Source organism: Oreochromis aureus, linkage group 23 (assembly GCF_013358895.1).
Source record: "Oreochromis aureus strain Israel breed Guangdong linkage group 23, ZZ_aureus, whole genome shotgun sequence".
Classification (NCBI taxonomy): Eukaryota; Metazoa; Chordata; class Actinopteri; order Cichliformes; family Cichlidae; genus Oreochromis; species Oreochromis aureus.
The window spans coordinates 41299538-41323983 of NC_052963.1; the positions used below are offsets into that span (position 1 = coordinate 41299538).

Below are 24446 nucleotides of genomic sequence, written 5' to 3' on the forward strand. Positions count from 1 at the left end.
CATGGATAGGTGTGTTCTGTTATGAGTGTGCATGATCTCCAGGAACAGATGGATGTCACACCAATTGACCCTAGGGGAGATCGTTGTTACTTCTCTGTCTGTTTCATCTCTGGCCATTTCCCCTATCTCTCTTTCTTGAATGCATGGATTTGTATGTATGGAAAATTGCTTTATATGTTGCTTTTTCAGTGACTCTTGTATCCTTCATGCCCCACTTCTTCTTTCGCTGATATCTCCTTCCGTATACATTCAGTTTTCTAGAGTGACCTGTGTTGTTTATGGCTTGTGCCTTTTTTCCAAGCTCGCTGCCGTAATGCCAGCGAGCACACATGTGGGTGTGGCTGCCTGGTGTGCCCTGTCACTGCCATTTCAGGGTAATCAAGGTCACATCTTCTTCAGAGCTGCTTTGAGGGAGAGATGCAGCGTTAAATGATTCTCATCCTCATGCCTCCTCGGGCTGACAGGCTGCCTGCCTGCACTGGACATTTATTGGACTCCACCCTGTTTTGCTCTCTGCGTCATGCATGCACTTAGGGTTATGGAAATAGGGCAAGAAAGCCATTCCTGTGAGAAACATGGGACTCATTTCTTCAGTAGCTATTCTTATATGCATTTTTATGCATGTCCCTTTATATTTATGTGTTGTGTTTGGCTGAGATTTGTGTGCATGTGATATATAGTATAACTAAGTAATAGTCAAGAAAATCCTCCTTCAGACTCTTTTTTTTCTGCAGTGTATTCATCTCTGCCTCTTAACACTTAATAAGGCAAAAGATACTCTCGCAGCAGACAGTGGTGTTTATTGTAAGTCGACAATCAGGCTCCTGCTGCAGAGTGATCAAGAGACCGGATGATCGTGGTCTGTTATGTAAGTGACTCTCTGTTATGTGAAAGATGACAGGTGGTTTTGTCCCATCTACCTCGGCCTGATTGGCTGTTATATCAATGGCATTAGAATAAAGATGCTCTTTTCCTCTCGACTTCTTTCTCTGCATCAAAAATGATCTGCATTTCTGTAGTTAATATTTCGGCTGCTTTATAACTGGAGAAGCAGAAGAGCTGCTGTAACTGCAACAGCACACCAATTTGTGAGAATCTATTTATGCATTTGCACTGTATTGAGGCACACAGAGATGCACTTCAAGAAACATTCATGCTTTGGAAGTTAATAAGGAGGCCCTCCATTCATTCTGAAGTGATCGAACTGGCAAACAGGCCTGTCAGTGTATATAAAAATAATGGACAGTTACTGTGTGTCTGCGTGTGGAAATGTTGCGTATGTGTGTGAATGATAACTGCTCTGTATGACCTGACAGCCACTCTCAGTGCTAATTTGGTACAGATTTTTAAGAAAAGTTAAAGTGGGTGGTGCTATTTAGAGCAGGCAATATAACAGCGAGACTTTAAGAAACCGATTGACTAAGTGATGTTTTTAGCTAATTAAATACATTTTTAAGTCAAAGTGACTGTTGCAGCCCACAGACGTATTTTTGTTGAAGAGAATTAAAAATTCTTGCTAGGTCAAGTCATGTTGTAACTAGCTAAAAAAAAGAAAAGAAAAGAAGAAGCCTCACAGGCTGCTTGGAGCTGCAGTCTTTGTGGGGCAAGTTGCCCCGGTGAAACCAACCCCATTTTATGAAGAAAAGTTGTCTTGTCATTTTTAGCCATGTAGTAAAATGCAGTGAAGGGTCTTTGCTGTTTTACTTTATAATGAAGGCAAACTTCAAAATAAATACATAAAGACAAACTTCAGTGTAACCTGAAGTGTATCCCATAGTTGGTTAGAAATCTAAACGTGGGAGGAAAAGCTTTTGAAATATGCTTAGGATGAGCAATTGTTGGAATACTTATATTTTTCTGGAAACCTATCTGCAAAAAGAGAGATGAATGTAAGAAAATTGCACACCAAAATGAGACTGATTGCTCCTTTAATTCAGCTCAGTTTTCAAGATTAGTATAAATAATTAGAATATGCCTTCTATAACATCATATTGTGCTTATAGTGACTGAGAGCTGAGTTAACTAAGAAATCTCATAGGTTTGAGAATGTAGTTCCTTTTGTGGGGTGGGGAAGAGTACTGTGGCCCAACCCATTTGTTAGAGTGACTAACCACAATGTCATCCACAGACTTGTGTTGCTACCATGGCTAAAAAACAAAAAAACAAAACAAATGTCTCTTAAAAATGTCTAGAAGCCCTGCAGAATTATTCTTCCTCTCGTTTTTATTGTCAGTGTTTAAACAAACAAACTTGAAACGTGTACTTGGTCGAGAACAGAATAGATGCTTTTGGGCTTGACTCATATGGCCACAGCTTGCATCATTAACTAGACAGATTCTCTGGATGCACATGGTTGCACACAAAGAGCAGTTGTGAATACTACAGCTGCGTCTCACTTTAGACATACAGCCCACGCAGGTGGGGTTTGTTAGAGGACCCGATGGTCTGACTGAACTGTCATTTCTTTCAGCAAATACTCCGTGTGAACTTAAAGTACTATCAATCACTGTAGTGCACCTGTAATTTGTAACCTCAGAAAACGTAGACTTGCATGGCTAGTTTTTCAGTTTTGCTGAATGCGAATAGATGGCAGCTGTGATCTTCTCCCGTCCACATACAATACAAACATTATATCAGTTTTATACAAATATATATATATGTATAAACCTAAAGAGAAGATATTAAATATTGCTTGCATAGCCAGCAAGTAAGTGGATCATTTTTATCTGTGTGGAGGTTTTTTCATTGTGAATATGATTCTGCATCTCTCCCTCCACATATTTGTCAAAGGAGAAATTCCACTTAAAGGCTAATAAACCCAAAATCCAATAATAAGAGCTTATTGAGCAGGAAGCTTCGATCCACAGAGGCAAATTCTTCTTACAGATCATTTCAATTGGACATATAATTTACAGGCATTCATTTCACATTCGACAAAGTCAATTAAACAATACACGGGAGTATGACTTCAATAAACCAGACTGAAACATAAAATCGGAATTATTGACACATACATCACAAGCGTTCCTTTAATGGGCTATTCCTATAAATTGTAGCCATACTAGCAGATGGCTAGTATGGCTTTGGGGGATGTCAGTCCCACCAGTTTGGTTTACACTGAAATATTTCAAGAATGTTCATATGGATTTTAAAAACATTAAAGATATTGAATCATATTTGTTGTTCTTGTCCATCAGCTTTTTACATTTTTACACAACAAAATTGGTGATGCTAGTTTAATTTTGTGGAATAAAACTTCAGACTTTAATCATGGAAAATCTCCGAATATTAAAATGAAATCACAGCATGTAAGTGAAGCAAATAACAGAAACTTCCCAACAGAAAAACAAACAAAATACTGCATTTGGTTTACCCTTAGGTGATTTGCTCCACACCTGATGCTGAATGAAAAGCTTGTAGTTTAATTAAGGAAATAAATTAAATTCAATTAGAAATTAAAACCTGTGATTTAGCATTCATCTGATCTGGCGTCTTCCTCGTTGGTCCATTATTTATCTCCAACACGCTGAAGCTACAATAGGTTTATGCATGAACACTCAAACACATTACACTGTGCTGTGACAGTCAGCGTTCTTAATTAATACTGTTATGTAATTCAAGCAGACACCAAAACATCTTGCAACTTTCTGGACTCATTTGGGTTTGAATAATAAAAACAAACATGGACCCAGTGCTTCTAAATAATGAATCTTTACATTGCTAACAAGCACTTTCATGGAACTTTACATATTAAAGTTCTAAATGTAGGCTCTTTGAAGCAAACCAAACTCCCTCTGTCACTTGTAGACTTTCAGATAGAGGGACTGCAGCATGTCTAAGAGATGTTCAGCGCTCATACAGTTGAACAGATGCTGTGAGCCAAACACCTCGTAAACCCAGCCGGGTGTGCCAGCATGCATGCACACCCACTATTCTATAATTACGACATCATGCATCATAGATGTCCCATACTCCCTTTGTGCTCTTCTCTAAATGTATTATGTACAATTAGCGATCATCGGCGTTGCTCAGTGAAGACTGATAGCGAATAAAATGAACACAAGCGCTAATTTAATTCATCCCACCAATCTCACCCCCCACCCTCACATAGGGTGGTATCTCTGTAGAATTAGTTAATTGTGTTATTATGAAGGTTGTAATTTTCAATAGTAGCAGACAGCTGTACACTGTGTCAGTTTTAATCACTTGTTATCACAAACTTAAACACATGCTAACTGGTTGCAGCTGGTCAGTGTGTGTTGCTCTCGTCTCAGAGGGTTTTCTTGGTCATGCAGTCACATGCGAGCGAACAGTTGAGCACTGAGGATGCCATTCACTTTCTTTGTTCTCAAGAATGCAAAATAGCATGCATCACGAAGTGTCACCTTGTGACCCACGATGCTTCTCCTTATTTTCTGTTTTCACTGTTACCTAGGAGGATTGTCACATGTCAGCATATGTACGAGTAAACCCTGTGAGCCAAAACCTCAGGCAGACATTTCACTTTCATAGATTTGTGATCAGGAGTTTACATCCACGCATGATGGGCATGAATATCAGGGTAATGTTTGGGCTCTTAATGATTTCTTTGAAGTGTTCTTTTTCCAGGATGGAATATTTGAACAGCATTCGTCTTTAATGACAAAAAAAAAAAAAAGAATCTGGTGCACAAGTCAGGCAGTTTTGGTAGCCATCAACGAGTTCTAGCATAAATCTGGCTAGATATCTGACCACCCCTATTGACAGAATGGGCAGGGTTCATTCTTTGGTCGGTTTCCTGGCACTGATCCGGGTTTTAAGGATAATCCACAGGTTTTCATTAGGGTTGAGGTCAGGGCTTTGGGGAGACCATTCCAGAAGGTCAATGAGCCATTTTTTAAACAACTGCAGATTTCAAGATCTTAAATTTACACATAGCAAAACTGTGTATTTGTTTGTTTACCTCCCTCTGTTTTGTCTTTCAGATGTTGTCTGTCATTTGAGTGTCCATTTGTTAAAAATGCAGCAGTCGGAGATGCTGATGCTCAGTTTAAACTTCAGCGGGTCATTTTGACCACATCTACATGCCTTAATCCAGTGAGCTGTTGCCATGATTGGATCGCTAGATATTTGAATCAATAAACAAAATGTAATAAAATTGGCACTAGGTGTAAGTTCCATTTAATGACTTAACTCTAACCAACAATTATGCATATGCATCCTACATTTGGGCTCATGTCATGTACTTGTATGACAATCAGATCAGAAACAGGAAGCTTACCTGTAACATGAGCCATGACGTCACCCAAATCATTTCTGGGAATACGGCATGAGCTAATTTACACCTGGGCTTTCAATAACAGCCATAATGAAAGACAGTCAGGGTATTGCATCTTCCACCCATAGATGAGTTATACTCTCACCCCTTGTGCTTATGCCAAGATAGTAACATAAAAAAAACCGACTGCCAGTGACTGTAAATTTATAGTAATGACGTTTTATAAATGTCACAATAGCATGCAGCAGTAGTAGATAAGCAATTTTATCATCAGGAGTTGTGGTATAGATAAAAAAGAACCAGGCTAGGGGCAATTTAATGATTTTATAGAATGTACTCATGAACTGATGTAACCCAGGAGTATGAATGGATGGCTTTGTAATTACTTATTGTATACAGTATCATTTATACAAACAGTGTTTATTTATATGTTTTTTATTAGTTTTTTGAGCACTTTGTATCATTAAAAAAATTGTAATATCATTCAGATAATATATTTATATTGCAGTGAAGCTCTGTCGGTTGAAATACAGTGTGTACTGTATGTTAATGTACACATGTATTTGACCATAGGAGAATAAGCTGGAAACAGGCAGATACATGCAGCTGACTGAAAGAGGGTGTTTATTTCAACACCTTGGGGCTCCCTGCTCCTGCTGCTTATTCACCAGCAATGTGGCCCACATGCTGGTGGCAGCTCCACGTCTGTTCGCCACCTGTGGCAGTCAGGGAGACTTATGCTTAATTTATGCTAGCCTGGTTGTGTCCATTTGCAGAGGTATTTGCCTATGAAGCGCTTACGAGAGGGGTTTTCAGCAACTGCAACCATGCTCCTGTGCAGTCCTCCAAAATCCCTTGAAACGGATGATGCTGTGTTGCAGATTGCTGATTGGTTGAGACGTGAGCAGAGGGAAGGGCGCAAAAGGAGAAACCATTAAGGATGAAATTTAAAAATCTGTATTTACAGCACAGACAGTCGCTGCAGTGGACATTTTTTATTGTTCCCAACACCTGATTTCACTTTGATGGACCAAACCAGATCAGCCCCTTACACCAGTTGTAGCATATATATCTGACACTGGGGGCAGTCTCTGCAGGTAGATGACCAGTCTGCCCACAGACTGTCAATGGACTGCCTACACACCACCCCCGCTGAACCATAATTTCCCCATTAGTCTCAAACTCGGCACTTAAATATACTCTGAGGGTTTGCAGAAAATATTTCTTATTTTAATGTGCTTAATGATTAATGTTTATGAGTGAAAGTGAAGCATGTATTGTGGTTGGAAGGTGGCATTGTGTAGACATAACAAAGCTGACATAGTGACTGTTCTTAGAACTGCTGCTTTTGGCCTTTTGCCTAAGATTATACAGCTCTGTTTATTTCCCTAAACAAATTCAGCAGGCCGAGTGACACAAGGGCACAAGAGTTTCTGGTAAACCCCATCCCTTGAGACCAAGTGCCTTTTAAATTTCATCTTCTTTATTTGCATTCCTCAAAATTACCTTTAAAATGCTAAATTATCAAGATCTGACAGCATTCCTTCTCCAGTACACCCTTTTTTACCTCTTCCAAAACTAGCAGAACTTGAATCTCAAATTTAATGCAAATGCCAGTGTAAAATACAAATCAGAGAAAAATACGTGTAGTCAATCAGTGGCTGACAGGTTGAGGAGCTGCAGAAGAAACACACATATACTGTGGTACATGTGTGTATGTGTGAGAATACAACCATTTGAGGGGAGGATGTGAGGTTCAGTAGTGCCTGTGGAGGGCTTTCTAATGAACCCTAAGGTAGACTGAGTGTGCCAGAACCAATCAAAGACACACTGGAGTAAGCAGATGTACGAGCCCCTCATTAACCTAACACTGTGTTCCCATCTTCTTCTGCGTAGCCAAGGTGAGAGGATGCTTTTCAACGATGATGATTAAGCTCTCCACAAAACCTGAAACAATCACCACGCATGGAACCACAGACCACAGGAATGTCTTACTCTTTAGACCTCTCATTCTTTAATCCACCCTCTCTTGCATCAGTCTAACGTTTATGAACAGTATATCTTCAGCAAAGAAGATAAGAAGACAGTTTCAAGTCTCAAGGCCAAAGCATGAAACCAAAAATATGAAAGTGGAAGTTATTCTAGGATCTTGATTTCTCTTATTCCTTTCCAATCTCTTCCATCTTTTTTTCTTTAACTTATATTTTGTTTACCAAACCGATTCTTACCCTCATATCTCTTTCTACAGAACGACACATGGAGTGAGCTGTACTCCTTTGCCCTATTTAAAGCCATGAGCCACATGCTGTGCATTGGATATGGAAGACAAGCCCCAGAGAGCATGTCGGACATCTGGCTGACCATGCTCAGTATGATTGTAGGAGCCACCTGCTATGCCATGTTCATCGGCCATGCCACCGCACTCATCCAGTCACTTGACTCATCTAGACGTCAGTACCAGGAAAAGGTAGGGCTCCGACTCACCGTTGGTGTATTACCATTTTAAAAAAGGATAATCTGGAATTCAGGTGATGCACACATGTTTGGGACAGTTGGTTAAAGCTGGTATTAATATTAGTATTTTAACAAAAGTATTAATTCCTTGTTTGTAATGGCTCTGTTTGATTACTGCACCAAAGATGAGACAGCCAAAGTTAAACACTAGATTTTTACTCATGTGTGGATGGAGACCCAAAAGAGAGATAAAAATGCACATTGTATTCTTAGGATGAACAAATGTTTCCCAACAAGTTTGCCAAATCAGCTTGGTGATGACATATCATGTAAATTCTGACACCCTCAAAACATCTACTTTAGTGTGAGTTCACAAAAAAATTATTTTGCTTTTCATTTCCCTTGATACTCAATCCAAGGCGTCTGATTTTCAGAACTTTAAAACATTTTATTTTATGTCTTTTAAAATCAATAATCCTCAAGCCTCACTATCTGCACTCATCTTTGGAACAGTTTCTCCCTTCTGAGGAAATAATCCGTCTGAGAACAGTGGACTGTGTTTTTGTGGATTATCCTGGATTACTGGGACACCTTTTCTGGAAAGGATTGCTGATGATATTTTTTTCTTAAATTCAATTTATCCCAGGTGTTAGCAACACAAGCAAAATTTAATTTAGTTCCACTTTACCAGTGTGGTAAATCTAACAGCATAACTGAGTTAGCAAATTTTACCTCAAGCGATACTGTAATTTTTAGTATTTTGTGGAAATAAACAACAAAAAATAAGGGGGTGAGTTTATCACAGTCTATCTTTAGATGACTGGTGGCATAGATCAGGTGGTCCCTCTGTTCTTTTCTGATGTCATAAGGAGACTCCAAAACGAAATTAAAATTCACAGTTTGTCCCTTACAACAACATGGATAAGGTTATCACATAGTCATGAACAGAGACGGGTAGCTCATTTGGCTCCAACATATTTTGATAGGAACAGTTTCTGCTCTATTAGTTCGATATTCATGGGTGCATCTCACTGGGCTTCAGCCAGTCTGTCGTCTCCGTACAACAGCAGATCAAAGCTTTAGGTCTCTGCAGATCGGGGAGGGGAGCTTGCTCCTGCTTCTTCTTAATGGTGACAGTGTTATTGGTGCTCTGTGTCTTGTTAGTTTCTTTAGATACTGGGTGATGTGAAGATGTCTCGTGCTATCTGATCCCATATCCATCCATACAGACATGACAAACTGCAAGTATTACATGGTCACAAAATTGACCCTATTTAGGAGAAGTGAAATAATGAAATATAATAAAGAAATGATTTGAAATCAACAATTTTATTCCTTTATTAAATATTTGGTGCCTTTGTTATGTGTATCACATTTATTCATATTGATTAATTGATCATTAGCAAGTGTGAGGATCTCTGTAAAAGTAGAAGTCTTGGCTGATCTGCAGAATTCAGGTATGTTGACACAAAGAGATGGAGGAAAGACAATAATAATAATCTTAAAGAATCTGTTATTGCTGCTGCTGCTCATCAATATGGAAAGTGTTGCAAAGCCATTTCCAAAGAATCTGAACTTAATTACTCTTCAATGGGAAAACATTCAGCACAGCTGCCAGTCCTCTCAGGAGTGGACGCCCTAGAAACGTCAAACCACGCCCAGGGGAACTGCAAAAAGCCCAAGAGCTTTTTGCAGACCCTACAAGTCTTACTTACCGTGTTTGACATTACAGTTCATGACAGTACAATTACAATTCATATGTTAAGCACAATGAGTTGGCGTATAATGAAATATGTATTGCATGAATAAAATTGCCATTGCCAACAAGACTGAACAAGTATAAATTATTATTATTTTTATTAGGAAGGGTTTCCAGGAGAAAGCACATCATATATTTCTAAATCAGCATCTGAACTAACCACAGCACTTCTAGAACATCGTCCTTTGTACAGACGAGACCAAAGAGGCCATAACGCACATCTCTCTTTTTGGCAAAAACCAAACATAGCATAGCAAAAAACAAGAGCCGCTATGGTCTAGACCTCAGCCAGATTAAAATGCTGTGGTAGGACCTTCAGAGAGCTGTGCATAAATGAATGCTCACAAACCTAAATAAAAGTGGGCTAGAATTCCTCCACAGTGATCCTGAGTCACGGCTGCTTCTGCATTTTGGCTCAGTTTTTTAAATATATAATGATATGGTGAAACATATTGCATGTTTTTGTTCATCTCAAGTTGTATTTATTTCCTTTTAAGACATGGTAAGGACTGTCTGCACATTTGTCTTTAGGAGGCAAAAACATTGAAGCAACACTGCTATTAAACTGACCCTTGCTGATTTCCCCACAATAACCTGGGAGCTACTAGCTACATCTGGATGACTGCCCCGTACCTCCTATCAGCCCGAGCCAGTTGCAACATTAGCACAATGCCAGCAATTGTTTTAAAGCTATTTACTGAAGCAAGCAGAGATAGTTTGCTAAAATTAGTGATAAAACATTTAAATACTTAAGAGAGAGGTTAGAGATTTAAAGCAGTTAAACATTGCTCACATAATCCACAAAACCACTTATAGATGTACATATTGGTTGAAATACTGTTCATCTGACAGGGATATGCCGTAAAGAAAGAAAACATTGGGAATCACTGATCATCACTTTCTCATTAACACAACAGCCCCCTCTTATCTCACACTTACTGTCTCTATTTATGATCCAAATTATAAACAGACCAATAATCAAACAATATATGTCAGCTCTGATAAAAGCAGAAAAATGCCAGCATGCTTTGTCGAACTCCATACCACAGTAAACAGATCCACATCTCTCTTTGGTCAGTGCATGCAAACAGGAGAAGATGCTTAGTGCGGAAGTTATGACATTTCTGTCTTGACACAGCATGCAAGCGCTAACTGTTGACTTTGTGGTATGTCAATACAAGTTCATGCTGTTGCTAGCATTTAGACTATCCTACAAAAAGAATCTGTTTTGTCAGCTTGGCGAGTTCCAGCTCATAGCTCTGTCTCCGGCCTGTTATCTGTTGGCAGGACGTATTATGAACCGCTGTGATGCACTGTTTAGTTCAGTGGTTAATGATGAACAAACAGTCACGAATGACTGGATGTTGGATAAGTTGGCTTGGTCCAGCCTTGCACTGTTTAGCTGCGCTGTTTATTATTTCACTGTTCTGCATCATGGAAGAATGGTGGACCTGAAAGACAGCAGGAACTGAAGCTACGGACGTCACAGCATTAATAAAGCACAGAAACATATAACTGACACAAAGCAGACTGCAGCATGGAGTCAGACTCTCATTTCCCCTTCTTTTTTTTCCCAGTATCTCTTGAGTCGCTGTTAGAGAAAGGGCTGTAATCTGTGTTTAATGCAAGATGGCCTTATTTAGATTTATGGCATTAATGAAAAAACAGCCCAACTGAAACCCAGTCACAATAGAGTAGCATGTATATGTCTACCAAATAAGCTCAGTAAAGGGTGAAAAAAGTTGAAGGTGGTCGAAGATGTGTTGAGGCACAAATGGGAGTGGTGTAGTACTGATTCTAGGTAGCAATAAGGCAAAAAAATGCAAAGCAAATTCAAATGAAATGTCCTTTCTGGCTTTCTGCTAACAGACGAACATGGGCAGAATAGACATAACCTCCTTTGAAGAAGTAGTATAATGACAACAAAAATGAGAAACGTTGAAAATAGCAATTGCCCAAATGTAGTTCATAAAATTCATAACAAGCAAGCAGAAAGGGCAAAAATTAAATAATGAAAAGACATATTAATAAAGAATAAAATGCAACTGGGAAATAAAAATAGAAAACATGATCAAAAGGAAAAACAACTCAGTGAAATGAAATTGGATTTTTTTTAAAACGCATGGGTAAGCATCGCAAGGTTAAAAGTTGGCAAGATCAAAAGGCAATTACATAAAAGCAAGTCTACGGGAGTGTATTTTGAGAAGTGGATTTAAAAGATGGTGCTGAATTAGTGATGGATTTCTTTGAGTGGGGCAGTCTACAGATCTAAGGTTGCTGGGTGCAAATGGCAACTACAAAGTACGTTTAATGATGACCACTCACAGCAAAGACTATAGATCCAGAGAGCCATTGCTTCTGTCAGGATGTTTCAGTTCAATTTTTAAAACATTAATTTCTGTTTTAATTTTAGTGTATCTGCCTATTTCTTTTCATAACTTCACTGAGGTGAAGTCCTGGCCATGTGATGGTCACATGATGATAGTCCGTCATATGTTTCCAGTACGCAGTATGCAATACAGACTCCCCATTTAATCATTTTAACATAAAAAAGCATCTAACTCTTGGGATGAACCAGTGTTGTGTCTTCACATAACAGACAGCTTAGCAAAGAACCAACCAGATGCATCTGGAGGGCGAGGTCAGGGGAGAAGTACAACAGTGAGTGTCTATAGCCATCTGCAAAACAAGGTGGATGTTTGGGGGCTGTATTTCATCTTGAGGCTTTAGAGATATTGAACTCTGAATGCGCAAATGTACCATCTTTTTTTGATCCACCATGCATTTCCGTCTGCAATATGCCTGCTAGGCCTTCATTTTTCTCAAACACACTACCAATGTAGTAAAGTCACACAGAGTGGAACACTAACAGTCATGGACTAGTCTTCCCAGAGCCTAGACCTCAACTTTATTGAAATAGCGTGGGATCATCTTGACAGAGAACGGAACAAAAGGCAGCCGACATCCAAAGAAGAGCTTTTAGACTGTGTTGAAGAATAAAGGTGGTCAGACCAAACATGGACTTTCATGTTAGTTATAAGAACTGTGCAAACCTTTGGCTTATATACTGTATTTGTGTTTGCTTGTAGTTCGATATATCACTGGACTCATTGACCATCGTTCTTGCAAAATATAACAATATGGTGGGTTGTTCAAGACTTCCGAACAATGGTGTCTCATTCTTTTACAGATATTTGCTGTTATTTTAAAGAGAAAATAATGGAATATAAATATTTTAGAACATGTTTCAGTTTTTTTTATAGTTTTTTTTTTAATTGTTAGATGATATTCTTTTGACTTTTATAGTGTCAGATATTGTGAAGTGTTCTTTTGGTGCTTGGACCCTGAATCTTTGAAAAACCCTCTTCGTGTCTTCATTCTTCCATCTCTCCTCTGTTTTATGTGTCCATTCGCCCTTGACTGTTGGGCAATACACCATCTGCTAGCGGACACTGCACATGGACAGAGGGCATTAGCCCTTATGTAACTGTACTCCCTCTTCTCCTACCCCATCACTTCCTCCCCTAAAGAGCCACGGAGCAGTGTGTCCAAACAGTGGTGAAAGAAGATGTGACCCCTGGGGACTCACATGATGAGCAGAGATGCACTTGGCCATAACGCATCAAACAGCGACTTCAAGAACCACTCACTTTATAACCTAGACAATCACTTGAGTCCTGACCTGGACAACTTGGGACCCATCTCTTGCATGTGATAGATCAGATCTACATCATCTGAAGTTTGACCCCCCAAAATATTTTTACTTAGCATCCACTTACTTGCCCTTTGTGGAGCTCACAGCCACTTCTCAAGGCTTAAAGTGAGAAATGCCAGACTCTCCTTTGCAGTTAACGCTCAAAATCGAATGTTTGGCTAAACAGCGACTTCTGCTGGTTCTGTGTCAAAGTCTTTCTGTAATCAATTAAATATCCATGAAAACACCTAAACTTGTGTAAAAATCCATGAAGCGGTGCGAATCTGTGTCAAAATGTAAATTATATTCTTTGATATAATCATGTGTAATCCTCCTTTGTTAGTCTTATGTGACATTAAGAAATCATTGTTATCAGTGTAATTTTTGAAATATGTTAAAAATCTATTAGTATAGTAACAGTAATAATGATAATAACCCATGGGTCTGTCTCCACTCTTCAGTAAAAAGCTAAAAGGGTACAGCCGAAATTGACTTAGGTTTTATAGACTTAGAACAGCTCACACACAGACAGATATAAGACCGTCACATCTCATGCCATGACTCTCAGTGACATGGCCCATTAATAGGAGCACCAATTCAATTTCTCCTTTCCCTCTGTGGCAGCTTACAGTGACAGCCATGCATCATGCTTGCAAGCCACCAACTACGGTTTTATTGCCAATCAAAAAAAAAAAAAAAAAGAAAATCTGTGCAACTTCTGCAGCTATGACATCCAGACTCTCTGACTTAATTTTATAAAAATTACTTTGCTTCATGCAAGTCCTACAGAAGAACCTGATTTCAGTGTCATCTTTCTCCTTGGGCACACTTTGTAAATCTAGAGTCCATTATTAGTACAGTTCAGAAGCATATCATCTGTACCTGACGTGGATGTATTTGTTTTGTACAATCAAAGGCAATTACAATGGTGAAAGAGTAATCTTTAAACGGATGCACAGCTATATTTAGGGAAACTATAAATATAAGAAGTTGAATAAGGGATAAGAAAGGAAAAAGGTAAAACTGACTGAGACATGCAAGGAAAGTGATTAACAAAGTAAAATATACATCAGAGCACAGATGGATAAACAGGGTAAAGAAAGCCAGGAAGCTATGTGTTAACACAAAGAAACAAAGGAAGTGATCAGGCAAAATAAAACTGAAAAATTATGATGATCTTTGCTTGAGACTTGAAAACAAAACAAGCCCTGTTGTTTAAAATTTTTTAAAACTTGCTCTCTTAAGTGGCAAGTATTAAATTTGTAAGTGTGGATTAACTGGATGTGGCTATGAACTTGGATTTTTCATACACCTTCTATTTTCTCAGTGTGATTTGTGGGTTATCCAGCATGATTGACAGCATTAACCGAGTCCAAACAACAGCCACCGGCTATCTTTCCCCTTTGTTCTTTTGCATTTCCACAACATAATTTCCTAATATATCCTCATGGGAGACCATCAGTTGTTTCTTGTTCACTTATAAACATGTTTTTCTTCAAGCACGAGGCCTTTTGAACATCACTCCTGTCCTGCTGACTTTGACTGACGTAGTCACTAATCTGAGTCTAATGCTGAGAAAATCAGAAAGGCAATAAAGCTCGGCTTCTTCACCAACCAATTTCAAGTAGTAGGAGAACGAGGAAGCAAGCGTGCGAGAGAGTTGTCATTCCAGTTTAATTGAGGCTGTCACATACTGAATCACTGGGCAGGCAACACTTAATTGGAGCCTTCCAGTTTATCCCTGCGCTTGACTGAGTGAGTCAGATATTATGGAAGTTGGCGGAATCTTTATTGTTACTGACACATGGTGAACGGGAAGGAATTTGTCAAGTTAAACCGTTTTTTAAATCGGGTTCGTGAAGGGCACATTCATTTTGCAGGAATCCCCCTTTATTACGTATATACGATACCATTTTGTCGTTGTTGGATTATGTGTTGACTTTCAGCATATGCTCAAAATCTGAGCAGATGGCTGAGGAAGACAACCTGTAAGGTTTCATTTAGTACTGGCCTTTCATGCTAAATTAACCATGACCCAAGGCAATTAATTAAGACTGAACGAGATGGAGATTAAAATTAGTTTACATAAGAAAGAGGAGGAAGCATTAAATTGTTTTTGCAGGTGTAATTTCATTATGCTGTTCATTAAAGCGGGTGATCCACTCAAGACACGGCATATATTTTATCATGTACTTATGTAAGGTAATTCATTACTAAATGTATGTACATGTTTCTATTTGTGGAGTATCTGCATCGCAGAACAGTATAATACCAGACAGTTAAAAGGAAAGAGAATGAAAGAGTATTAGGGAACTCTGAAATAATAAACAGAAATATTGTAAAAGGATTATAGCAGATGGAGCAGATTTAGAACAGTCCAACTGCCTCGAGAACTTTATTATGTTTTCCTGAAAACGGGACCAAAGGTGACTCCTTTCTGCCATTGTTGCAATTCTTACATAAAGCCACGTTTTTTTTGTCGTTGTTGTTGTTTATGTCAAATCCACTCATCATTTTATATTTGGAGAGAAAACAGTTAATGTCATACTGCGACAGCTAGTACAGTAGGTGTTGCATAAAGTATTTTGTGATTTGCTGTGACACCCATGCCACCAAAGTCAAGCCTGCATTTTAGTCACAAAGCCATATGTCACTTCACAATGCGGCAAAATGTAATTTCCTGGAGAGCAAGCCATCCTTCCAAATGTGTCTTTGACCACTACAAGCAAGGTCACTGTGAGTGCCCCCGCTGCTGCCCCTCCATACATGCTGTGTCCTTTAAATCTAACTGTGAGCGTCAGGCTAGAATCTACTGCTCATCCCACTGACAGTTCATTCTACAGAGGTATGACTCACAGTGCCTATTACACAAACTTGGGAGGGAAAGAGAGAGGGGCCTTATGTAACATTAAGCAACACCATCCACAGGGCCATACTCTCTTTAGCCAGTATTGATTACAGTTCTAGAGCAACTTTTCGGTGAGTTCTTAATAAATGTTGATTCATTAATATTATTCTTCACTTTTATGATTTTCTTTGAGTCTTTTTTTCTCCCTTTTTTGCGTGTGCATGTTGCATCTTTATGCATCATTTTGTGTTGGTGTGCCTGCTGATATAACAGGAAGTGAAGTGCACTGCACTGGTTTCAGGGGTAATCTTATGGGCTCATTTTTCAAAATCACATGGTCACATTTTCGCCCTCGGGGTGTTAATAGTGTGTTTAGTGTAGAGATTTACATATTTTTTATACGGGAAGGAAGGAAGAAAGATCTGTTATTAGATACATTTTCATATATTTTGTTGATTGTTATATCAGTTAAACTTATACCTGATTGTATTCTGATCAATAATAAGCTATTAAGCATGAAAAACATAACAATTACATCATACCTAATATCATGTCTTTTATTCAGAATAATGTATATTAATGGGATGGAGACACATTTCTTATCTTTTACATTTCAAATATGCAAACATATTCATTACTCAAGCTGCACTTGTCATTCATCATAGTATTAGATTTGTACTTTAGTTATATCTTTGATCAAGAGTAAAGATGATTTACTAGGAAAAGCACATACAGATAAACACAGTTTAGTACTCACTTTTAACATTTTTAACTGGATGTTAAGACTTTTTACCCTCTCTGATGTAATGAGTGCTAAGCTGGGAGGACTTCAGTTTCTTTTATTCCCACCATTCTTAACAGCTGGCATGTGAAACTCCATGGAATCATGGATATTTGTGGTATAAATACATAAAGCCAATGCAAAAACTGTTTGTGTACAGTGAATAACATGTCTTGCAATTTCACATTATAGGAGAAGCTATACAGTAGGTCCAGCAGCTTCTGTTTCCACAGGGAATCCAGGCATTAAATGTGTTACAGAGCAACAAAGTGGACATTCAGGCTGCATTTGTTTCAGATAAGCATTGCAGTGCCGAATACGCGATGGTGTGAATCAGTGGGTTCAATTTGACTCTCCAGTGAACAAACACGATGTGCTGAAGCCAACCTCTGTTTTCACGTGATTATTTCTAGCCACATAATTACATATTAATCAAGCAAAGGTGACAAACATCTTCCTTTCTCTAAATAGAAACTCTTTCCACTCAAATGCCCAGTTCCACTTAATTATTTACCGACTTCCCCTCCGTCTTCACAGATCATGGAAGATTTGTTTCACTTTTTTTTTTCTTCATGAAAAATGAAATGCACAACAACAAAAAATGTTTCGTTTTTGAAAACCTTGATTGTATTTTCTGTAAATTTGTCATTTAAAAAAAGTATTCAGGAAAGCAATATGACTAGAGAGAGAGAGAGAGAGAGAGAGAGAAACTGGCTTTAGTTAGCATGTATGATCACAGCGTCCTTCTTCTCTGAACACATCAGAGCGTGAGGAATCCTCGTGGGCTTTACAGAGCTGTCATGTTTCCTTAACTACTTCATCACAATTTTCTTCCCATGGCTACAAGGTATAAATAGGTCATAGGATCCCTGTGTGTGCAGAGCTGTACATCTCAGTAGCTTTACTGGTCATGCACACCTGAAGCTGATGGGAACAGTCTGAGAAACAGTCTTTTGAGAATTGTCTTTCCAGCTGCTGCAACTTCTGTATCAAGGCCATCGTGATTCTTTAAAGTCGGACGTACTTCGCAAAGTGTCAGAATTAACAAGAAAGTTGCTGAATCCTGTTTTCATTGATTTATGCTTCTGTTCATTCTCATTAATATCTCCTACGCCTCTCTCCATCTTCCAGTACAAACAAGTGGAGCAGTACATGTCATTCCACAAACTCCCAGCCGACTTCCGACAGAAAATCCATGACTACTATGAGCACCGATACCAGGGCAAGATGTTTGATGAAGAGAGCATCCTGGAGGAGCTTAATGAGCCTCTGCGCGAGGTATGAAAAAAAATCCCCATACATTTTCTGTGATGTACTCACTCACCCATGAATACACACATTTCTCAAGTCTCCACAGACGAAATAAGATGGAATAAATTCAATATAATAGTCATTTATTCTTGTTTCATCTGTAAAATGTATCCCCATGTTTAAAATTGATTACTTCCAGCCTTCTCTGTATGTATTTAGTTATTAAGTGGTCTAATTTCCCTACTCATTTGGTAGTTGGCATTTCTTTTTTTAAACCGAAAAGTATATAGTTTCACAAAAGCAAACGAAATGGGTCGAAAGTAATGTTTGCACTTTCTAAACTTCAGGTAACTGCAAAAAAGTGAAAATGTGTGCCAATATCCTTCAAGACAATCTAACCCCCCCCCCCCCCAAAAAAAAAAACTATAATATAGAATAGTGTTTGAACTGTACAAACAGTGAATATACTATAATACACTCTACCCATCATCACACAGCTATCACCAAACCTGTGCTTGTATCTTTAACTGTACATCCCTGTGCTAAAAATCTGCACAGATTAACCATTTGTATCTCCTGTTGCCATTTAGGAAATTGTCAACTTCAACTGCCGTAAGCTGGTGGCCTCCATGCCACTGTTTGCCAACGCAGATCCCAACTTTGTGACAGCCATGCTGACCAAACTGAGATTTGAAGTATTTCAGCCTGGAGACTACATCATCAGAGAGGGGACAATCGGCAAGAAGATGTACTTCATTCAGCACGGGGTGGTGAGCGTCCTGACCAAAGGAAGCATTGGCATGAAGCTGATGGATGGCTCCTACTTTGGAGGTATGTAACTACTCAGTAATTTACTCAGTTCTATTCATTTCTGTTCTTCTATGGGTTATTTACACTTTACTTCCCACTAGAATCCACTGCAGCAGGGATGTCAAACTCATTTTACATCATGGGCCACCTACAACTCACTTTGATCTTAGGCCAAAGCAGCAAAACTCCCCTTTCTGTCTGTGTAAAGATATTTAATTACACACTTAATTCCATTTAATGTGCAATTTCAACAGTAAATCTCAGTTTTCCTACACAATAAAGAAAAGCTGCTGTAGCAAATGACAGAAATCAGTCAGCACAAAAAAAAAATATGTAAAATTACAGAAAAAGTTTTGCCTAGAAAAGGCAGTGAGCTTTGTAGTTTAATTGTTATTGTTCATCTATTATTCAATTACTTTGGTGTAGTGTGAAAGACAATGTCTTTATCAGTAGGAAATTTCTAAATAGGAAATTGGCGTCTTTGTCAGGCCATTTCTGGTCCCTGGACCTTGTGTTTGACAGCCCTGCACTACAGTAATATCACAGATGTGTGTTTACTTTTGCAGTTTGCAGATAAACAAAAAACTATCCCAATGTTTTATTTGGACTTCTTGTTCAGCCTTACGGCGACTTCTGTCCCACTTTTCCGGGTTGTTGTTCCTCTGTGGCTGTTTAGAAGCATGTGGTGCTACTATTGCCACGCATAAACCCACACACACACCAACATACACTTTTTAGGTCCTGCAGCGTGACTCTTTGGGCTGCATTATGCCCTCTGCAGAAGCTCTGTCCACTCACAGTTTCGTTGATGTGCCAGCTGCCCAGAGCACTGTTGTAGTGACATGACTACACATGCACGCATCCATTCACACACACACACCTAATTAATAACACCTAATTAGCACAGCAGAATGAAGATGATGGGGCCATTTATATTGTCAGACATCGGGTGTTTGAAGTCATGCCTGCCACCAGGGAGGAAATCACAGGTCTCCATGCACACAACTAGCAGTGAGCTAAGAACTGAGGGGACAACACGGTTTAACTTCCAGTGGGGTGTGTATGTGTGGTAAAATCTCTGAATAAGTCAGTAGCACTAAGTAGATGATGATGTCACCATCACCAACCAGCTAATGCACAAAGTGTTTTTTGATTGGATTTACCTGCTTTTAAATTTTAGTATCTGACTTAACCTTTGCCACTGTTAGATTTTCTAACATTAAGAAACCTTTTCGTGGAGTTTCTCCTTTCCACACCACACTATATTTTGTATATAGTTATCACACACAGGTGGGTAGATTGGTTGTATTATATTAATGCACTTTGAGGAAGGTTTTTTCCTTTTTTACCCCTATGCCCTTTCCATAAAGTCCACAGTGAATACAGCCAAACATAACCTCATAATCATCATCTTTATTACACAGTGTGTGAGTAGATCCTGTGGACAAGCGGTTTGTTACTCAGATTCTTCTGGTGTCCCAACACCATCCTAGGATACTGCTGATGACAACCTCCATGTACTTGCTTGTTTTGTCAGAATATCAAAAGACAAACAAAACTGTTTTTACAGTCTGGGTAGTGCTCCCTGTGCTCATTTTTTTACTGGAACTAGGGGAACGGGTTAATTCCTGTGAACACGTCAGAAAATGAAGCCGTAAATAAGAGAATTTGCAGATATTACATTAACTGAAACAGGAAACAGAGCCGCTTATGCCAAAGAAACAGGTTACAATGATCATGATCCAAAATTGAAGCAAAGATCCAAATTGCCACAGTTCACATTAACCATCCAGCCTTTCTCTGTTCTTTCAGTACATTTAAGGATGACAGTTTCCCCATCTACAAGCCACAAATGGTCACCCAGTGGTTTGGAAACCCTTTTAATTCAGTAGCAGCAGTTTCATTAGTGTTATTATCCTCTGTCTGCACTTCCCAGTAGACACTATTGATGTTACCAATATGTAAATGGCTGCGTTTTGTGTAAACAGGGATATTTCAGTTACAAAAGAGCTTTCTGAAAGGGATGCCTTTTCCCACAATTCTAACAAAAGTGGATTTCAAGCAACTGCTGGTAATCATTAGCAGTTTCTTTAATATGATGTCAGTGAATTAATATGAAAGCACTCTATTGCACACTATAGGTCGCTTGTCTAGAAATGTCTAAGTGCATGTATGTGTAGACTGACATCAGTACCTTTGTTTGGGGGAAAAACCTTCTTGCTGAGAGTCAGCCGGTATGAAAAGAAACTAATGCTAATGGAGAAACTGACTGTATTCAGTGACTGTATATATATATATAAAAAAGTGTATATGCACATATATGTGCTAATTAGTCCTCAATAACAAAGTATTAAAATACTTGAATTTCATTCAACTAGCAGACAGGTATCAGCTACAGCTACCTGTGTCTGCCACACCTGTTACTGTAAGCTTTAAGACTTCCCAAACTGACGGGTAACAAAAAATATGTAAATTTTAAAAATTACTCATCGTACAGACCAAAACTATTTTTCTACAAGGGTGTAAACACAGATTTTATTGCAGTCTAGTCTGGTAGCGGTCTTGACTTTAAGCTGATGGAACCTGCTAACGAGTTCACTCTGTTTCCAATCTATTAGCTAAGCTAGGCTAAAAGACTGTAGTATTAGCTTTAACAGATACACACGAAAATCTAATTATTCTTCATTAGAAAGTAGATAAAATAAAATAAAGTGTGACTGCCCTGGATTGTGAGAAACCTCATATAAACAGACAGGAACAGTCCAGTGCAGTGCCTGTTCTTAATGGAGTATCCTGGTGCCCCCACACCCCCTCCCCCAGAGAGTCAGAGGAGGTCAACCTTTCAGGGAAGGGAAAAGGAGGGAATATGGTTGTCAAGACAACAGTCAGCTCCAGCCAATAAAAGGAAAAAGTAACAGAGAAGAAGATACTAAAGAAGGGAAGGGAAACAACTGAATGCAATGGAGCGCATCTCTAAATATACTATACACTGCTGTCAGTGTGGTGCTAGTGAATGAGGAAATACCTAGGGTTACATTCAGCGGGTCATGCTGATGACACACAGACTTTGTATTATTAAAAGCCTTTGTTCTGAGCACACATTTTCTTAAGCCCAGGAGTTCTCCACAGCCTATGTGGAAACATAATGGAACATTTTAACATTTAATGTACTGTAACAGTGTTTTGGCTGAGCATCGGCCTGCTTAACAGATCTCTTACTCATAGCGTTTCTCTTCTTTTCTCTATTGCTGTCTAACGCACTGAAATCTGTCGGTTTGCCATTTTCTGTTCTGACCGTATCTCTCACCCCTCCAGAGATCTGCCTGCTGACCCGTGGCAGACGGACAGCCAGTGTGCGTGCGGACACCTACTGTCGCCTGTATTCTCTCTCTGTGGACAATTTCAATGAGGTGCTGGAGGAGTACCCCATGATGAGGAGGGCTTTTGAGACAGTTGCCATTGACAGATTGGACAGGATAGGTAAGAAGAAGCCATTTTGTTCAATATAGAGATGGGTAGCCTCCGGTAGTTGTTTTACTATGATGTGATTAAAAGTTTCAAAATTTAAAACAAAAGCCAAAAGATTAAAAAGATATTTAAGAACACAGCTTTCAGATACTGTTCATCTGCTGTAGATAGTTTTTTAAGGCTTGCCACTTCTTCCTTTTTTTGTCCTCCATTTGTCCACTTTCCTCAATTTTTTTAAAAACATACTGCACACCAATCAAAGCTTTCAGCTGATAGCTCTTTGGGAATCACCTGGTTAAGAATTTGGAACAAATTATGTGTTTTTGTGAACGACTGCTGATAATACAATGTCTAAAGATACAATTTAAAATTGGTTCTTTGCTAAGCTGCATAGAGACAACACTTGAGTTAGGAGCCCTTTTATGCTCGAATGATTCCGTGTTAAATGGTTCAGCAAACCAAAAAGGAACAATCCTCTGAAAATGGTCAGGTACATGGACAAGACTGAAAATGAGAGAAAATGAAAAAGACCTTTAGAAACTGTAGAGAATGAGTATTCAAAGACCACTTTTACAAATACAAAAAGGTCAGTTTTTTGGAAGAAAAATTTAAATAAATTAAGGGTGTCGTGAGACTTTTGTGCAGTACTGTAGCACTCAGGCTCCTCAGTCCGATATTGTCTCTTAAATTTATACCTAAACATGCTAGGCTACAATAAAAAAAGAGAAAAAATGTGTGAAAGAACAATAAACAGTAAAAATGTATTTATTCTGAAATGATTTATGAACAGAGTTTTAGTTTTGGATAATTACGCCTCACTGATAAAAGCCACGCGCATTGCTGTCTTCATAAGCTTATGAGTCATTCACAAGATGAAATGAAGCATAAGGAAAACATACTCATTCATTACTGTGATGTCTCTGTCAAAACACTGCACTGTCTGACAGCTGGGATGTAGTCTATGAATGATCCTAACAAGGGCTGTGTGTGGTGTACAGCTCAGGAAAGAAATCAAAGGTGAATATGTATCTTTGTATGTTATTAGGTTCCTGAAGTTCAGTTGTTCAAGTGCAGTTTAAGTCTTTTGGTGAATATTTTAGGAAGAAAAGCAAAGAAAACTTTTACTTTACTTGAAATGCGCCATCCTGATTTTTTTCAGTGATTGCTCAGCGGTCTCAGTCTGGGGTTAATGTGTATATATATATATATATATAAAAAAAAATTAAAACACATAAACAAAGATGTGCTCATGAATGTTGATTGACAGTTTATATTTTCCTTCACATTAAAAACAACTTTCCGTCTCCCGTCATGCCCCCCAAGGTCAGCTAATGTTACATCCCTCATCACATGACCACACCTCATACGTTCACGAGGCCCTGCATCTGCCACCTGCCAGCTGTTGCCATAGCAGCCAGTTTCCACACATGAGCAGACTTCAGTCAGGCAGCTCACATGTTTAAAGAGAGGCTTGGATTGTCTGCTTCAAGACCAAACCTCCAATCAAACATTCCCACCGGGCTCCGTGCATACTTGATGCATACTAGTCACTAATGATGAGCTCTTTTAATTGGCTTTCTCAACAGTCTTTCTCAGAAGAAAACAAGTGGATCAAAGACACAGAGATCTGTAAAAAGGTGCCTTAAGAACATAAGAGTCTAAATAAAAGAGACATGCTTTGTTGGTTAAATAGCTTTCATGATTAAATAAATCTTTAAGCTTAATTGTCTTCAGTAGTTATGTATTGTTTTCTGTGAGGGCATTTGTGACTAGAAGTTTGAATGAGGAATGCTGATTCAGCCATTCATGCATTTTAATGAAAACAGCGTTTGACCAGTGTGGGCCATTAATGGACATAGAGACACTTGTGTGACCTTCTGTGTATGTGTCATTATTCTCTACCAATCAATGGCCAGTAAAAGAAACTGTAGGTGTTACTTGGCAATGGTATTGCTGTGGAAACAGTGAGGTATTATCCGAGCTTTATCTCTGAATTCTGCAGATGAGGGTGGTCCAACTTACAGTACCAACTTCTTCAAGGGCATGATAACCCCCAACCAAGTTTGCACTTTAGAGGATGCAATCAGATGGTTGTATGCCTTTTCCCCCTTTTATTGTCATCCA

The 24446-nt window shown here is 38.8% G+C and overlaps 1 protein-coding gene across 3 annotated transcripts in view; it reads left to right on the forward strand.

The window, feature by feature from the left end:
* hcn2b (hyperpolarization activated cyclic nucleotide-gated potassium channel 2b) overlaps positions 1 to 24446 on the forward strand; it is a 40318-nt gene that overhangs the window by 9759 nt on the left and 6113 nt on the right. For all 3 annotated transcript variants that reach the window (XM_031749621.2, XM_039606537.1, XM_039606536.1), the window contains 4 exons: positions 7506 to 7724; positions 17925 to 18071; positions 18635 to 18875; positions 22170 to 22334. In XM_031749621.2, the coding sequence (XP_031605481.1) occupies positions 7506 to 7724; positions 17925 to 18071; positions 18635 to 18875; positions 22170 to 22334 (772 nt within the window). The remainder of the gene's footprint in view (positions 1 to 7505; positions 7725 to 17924; positions 18072 to 18634; positions 18876 to 22169; positions 22335 to 24446) is intronic.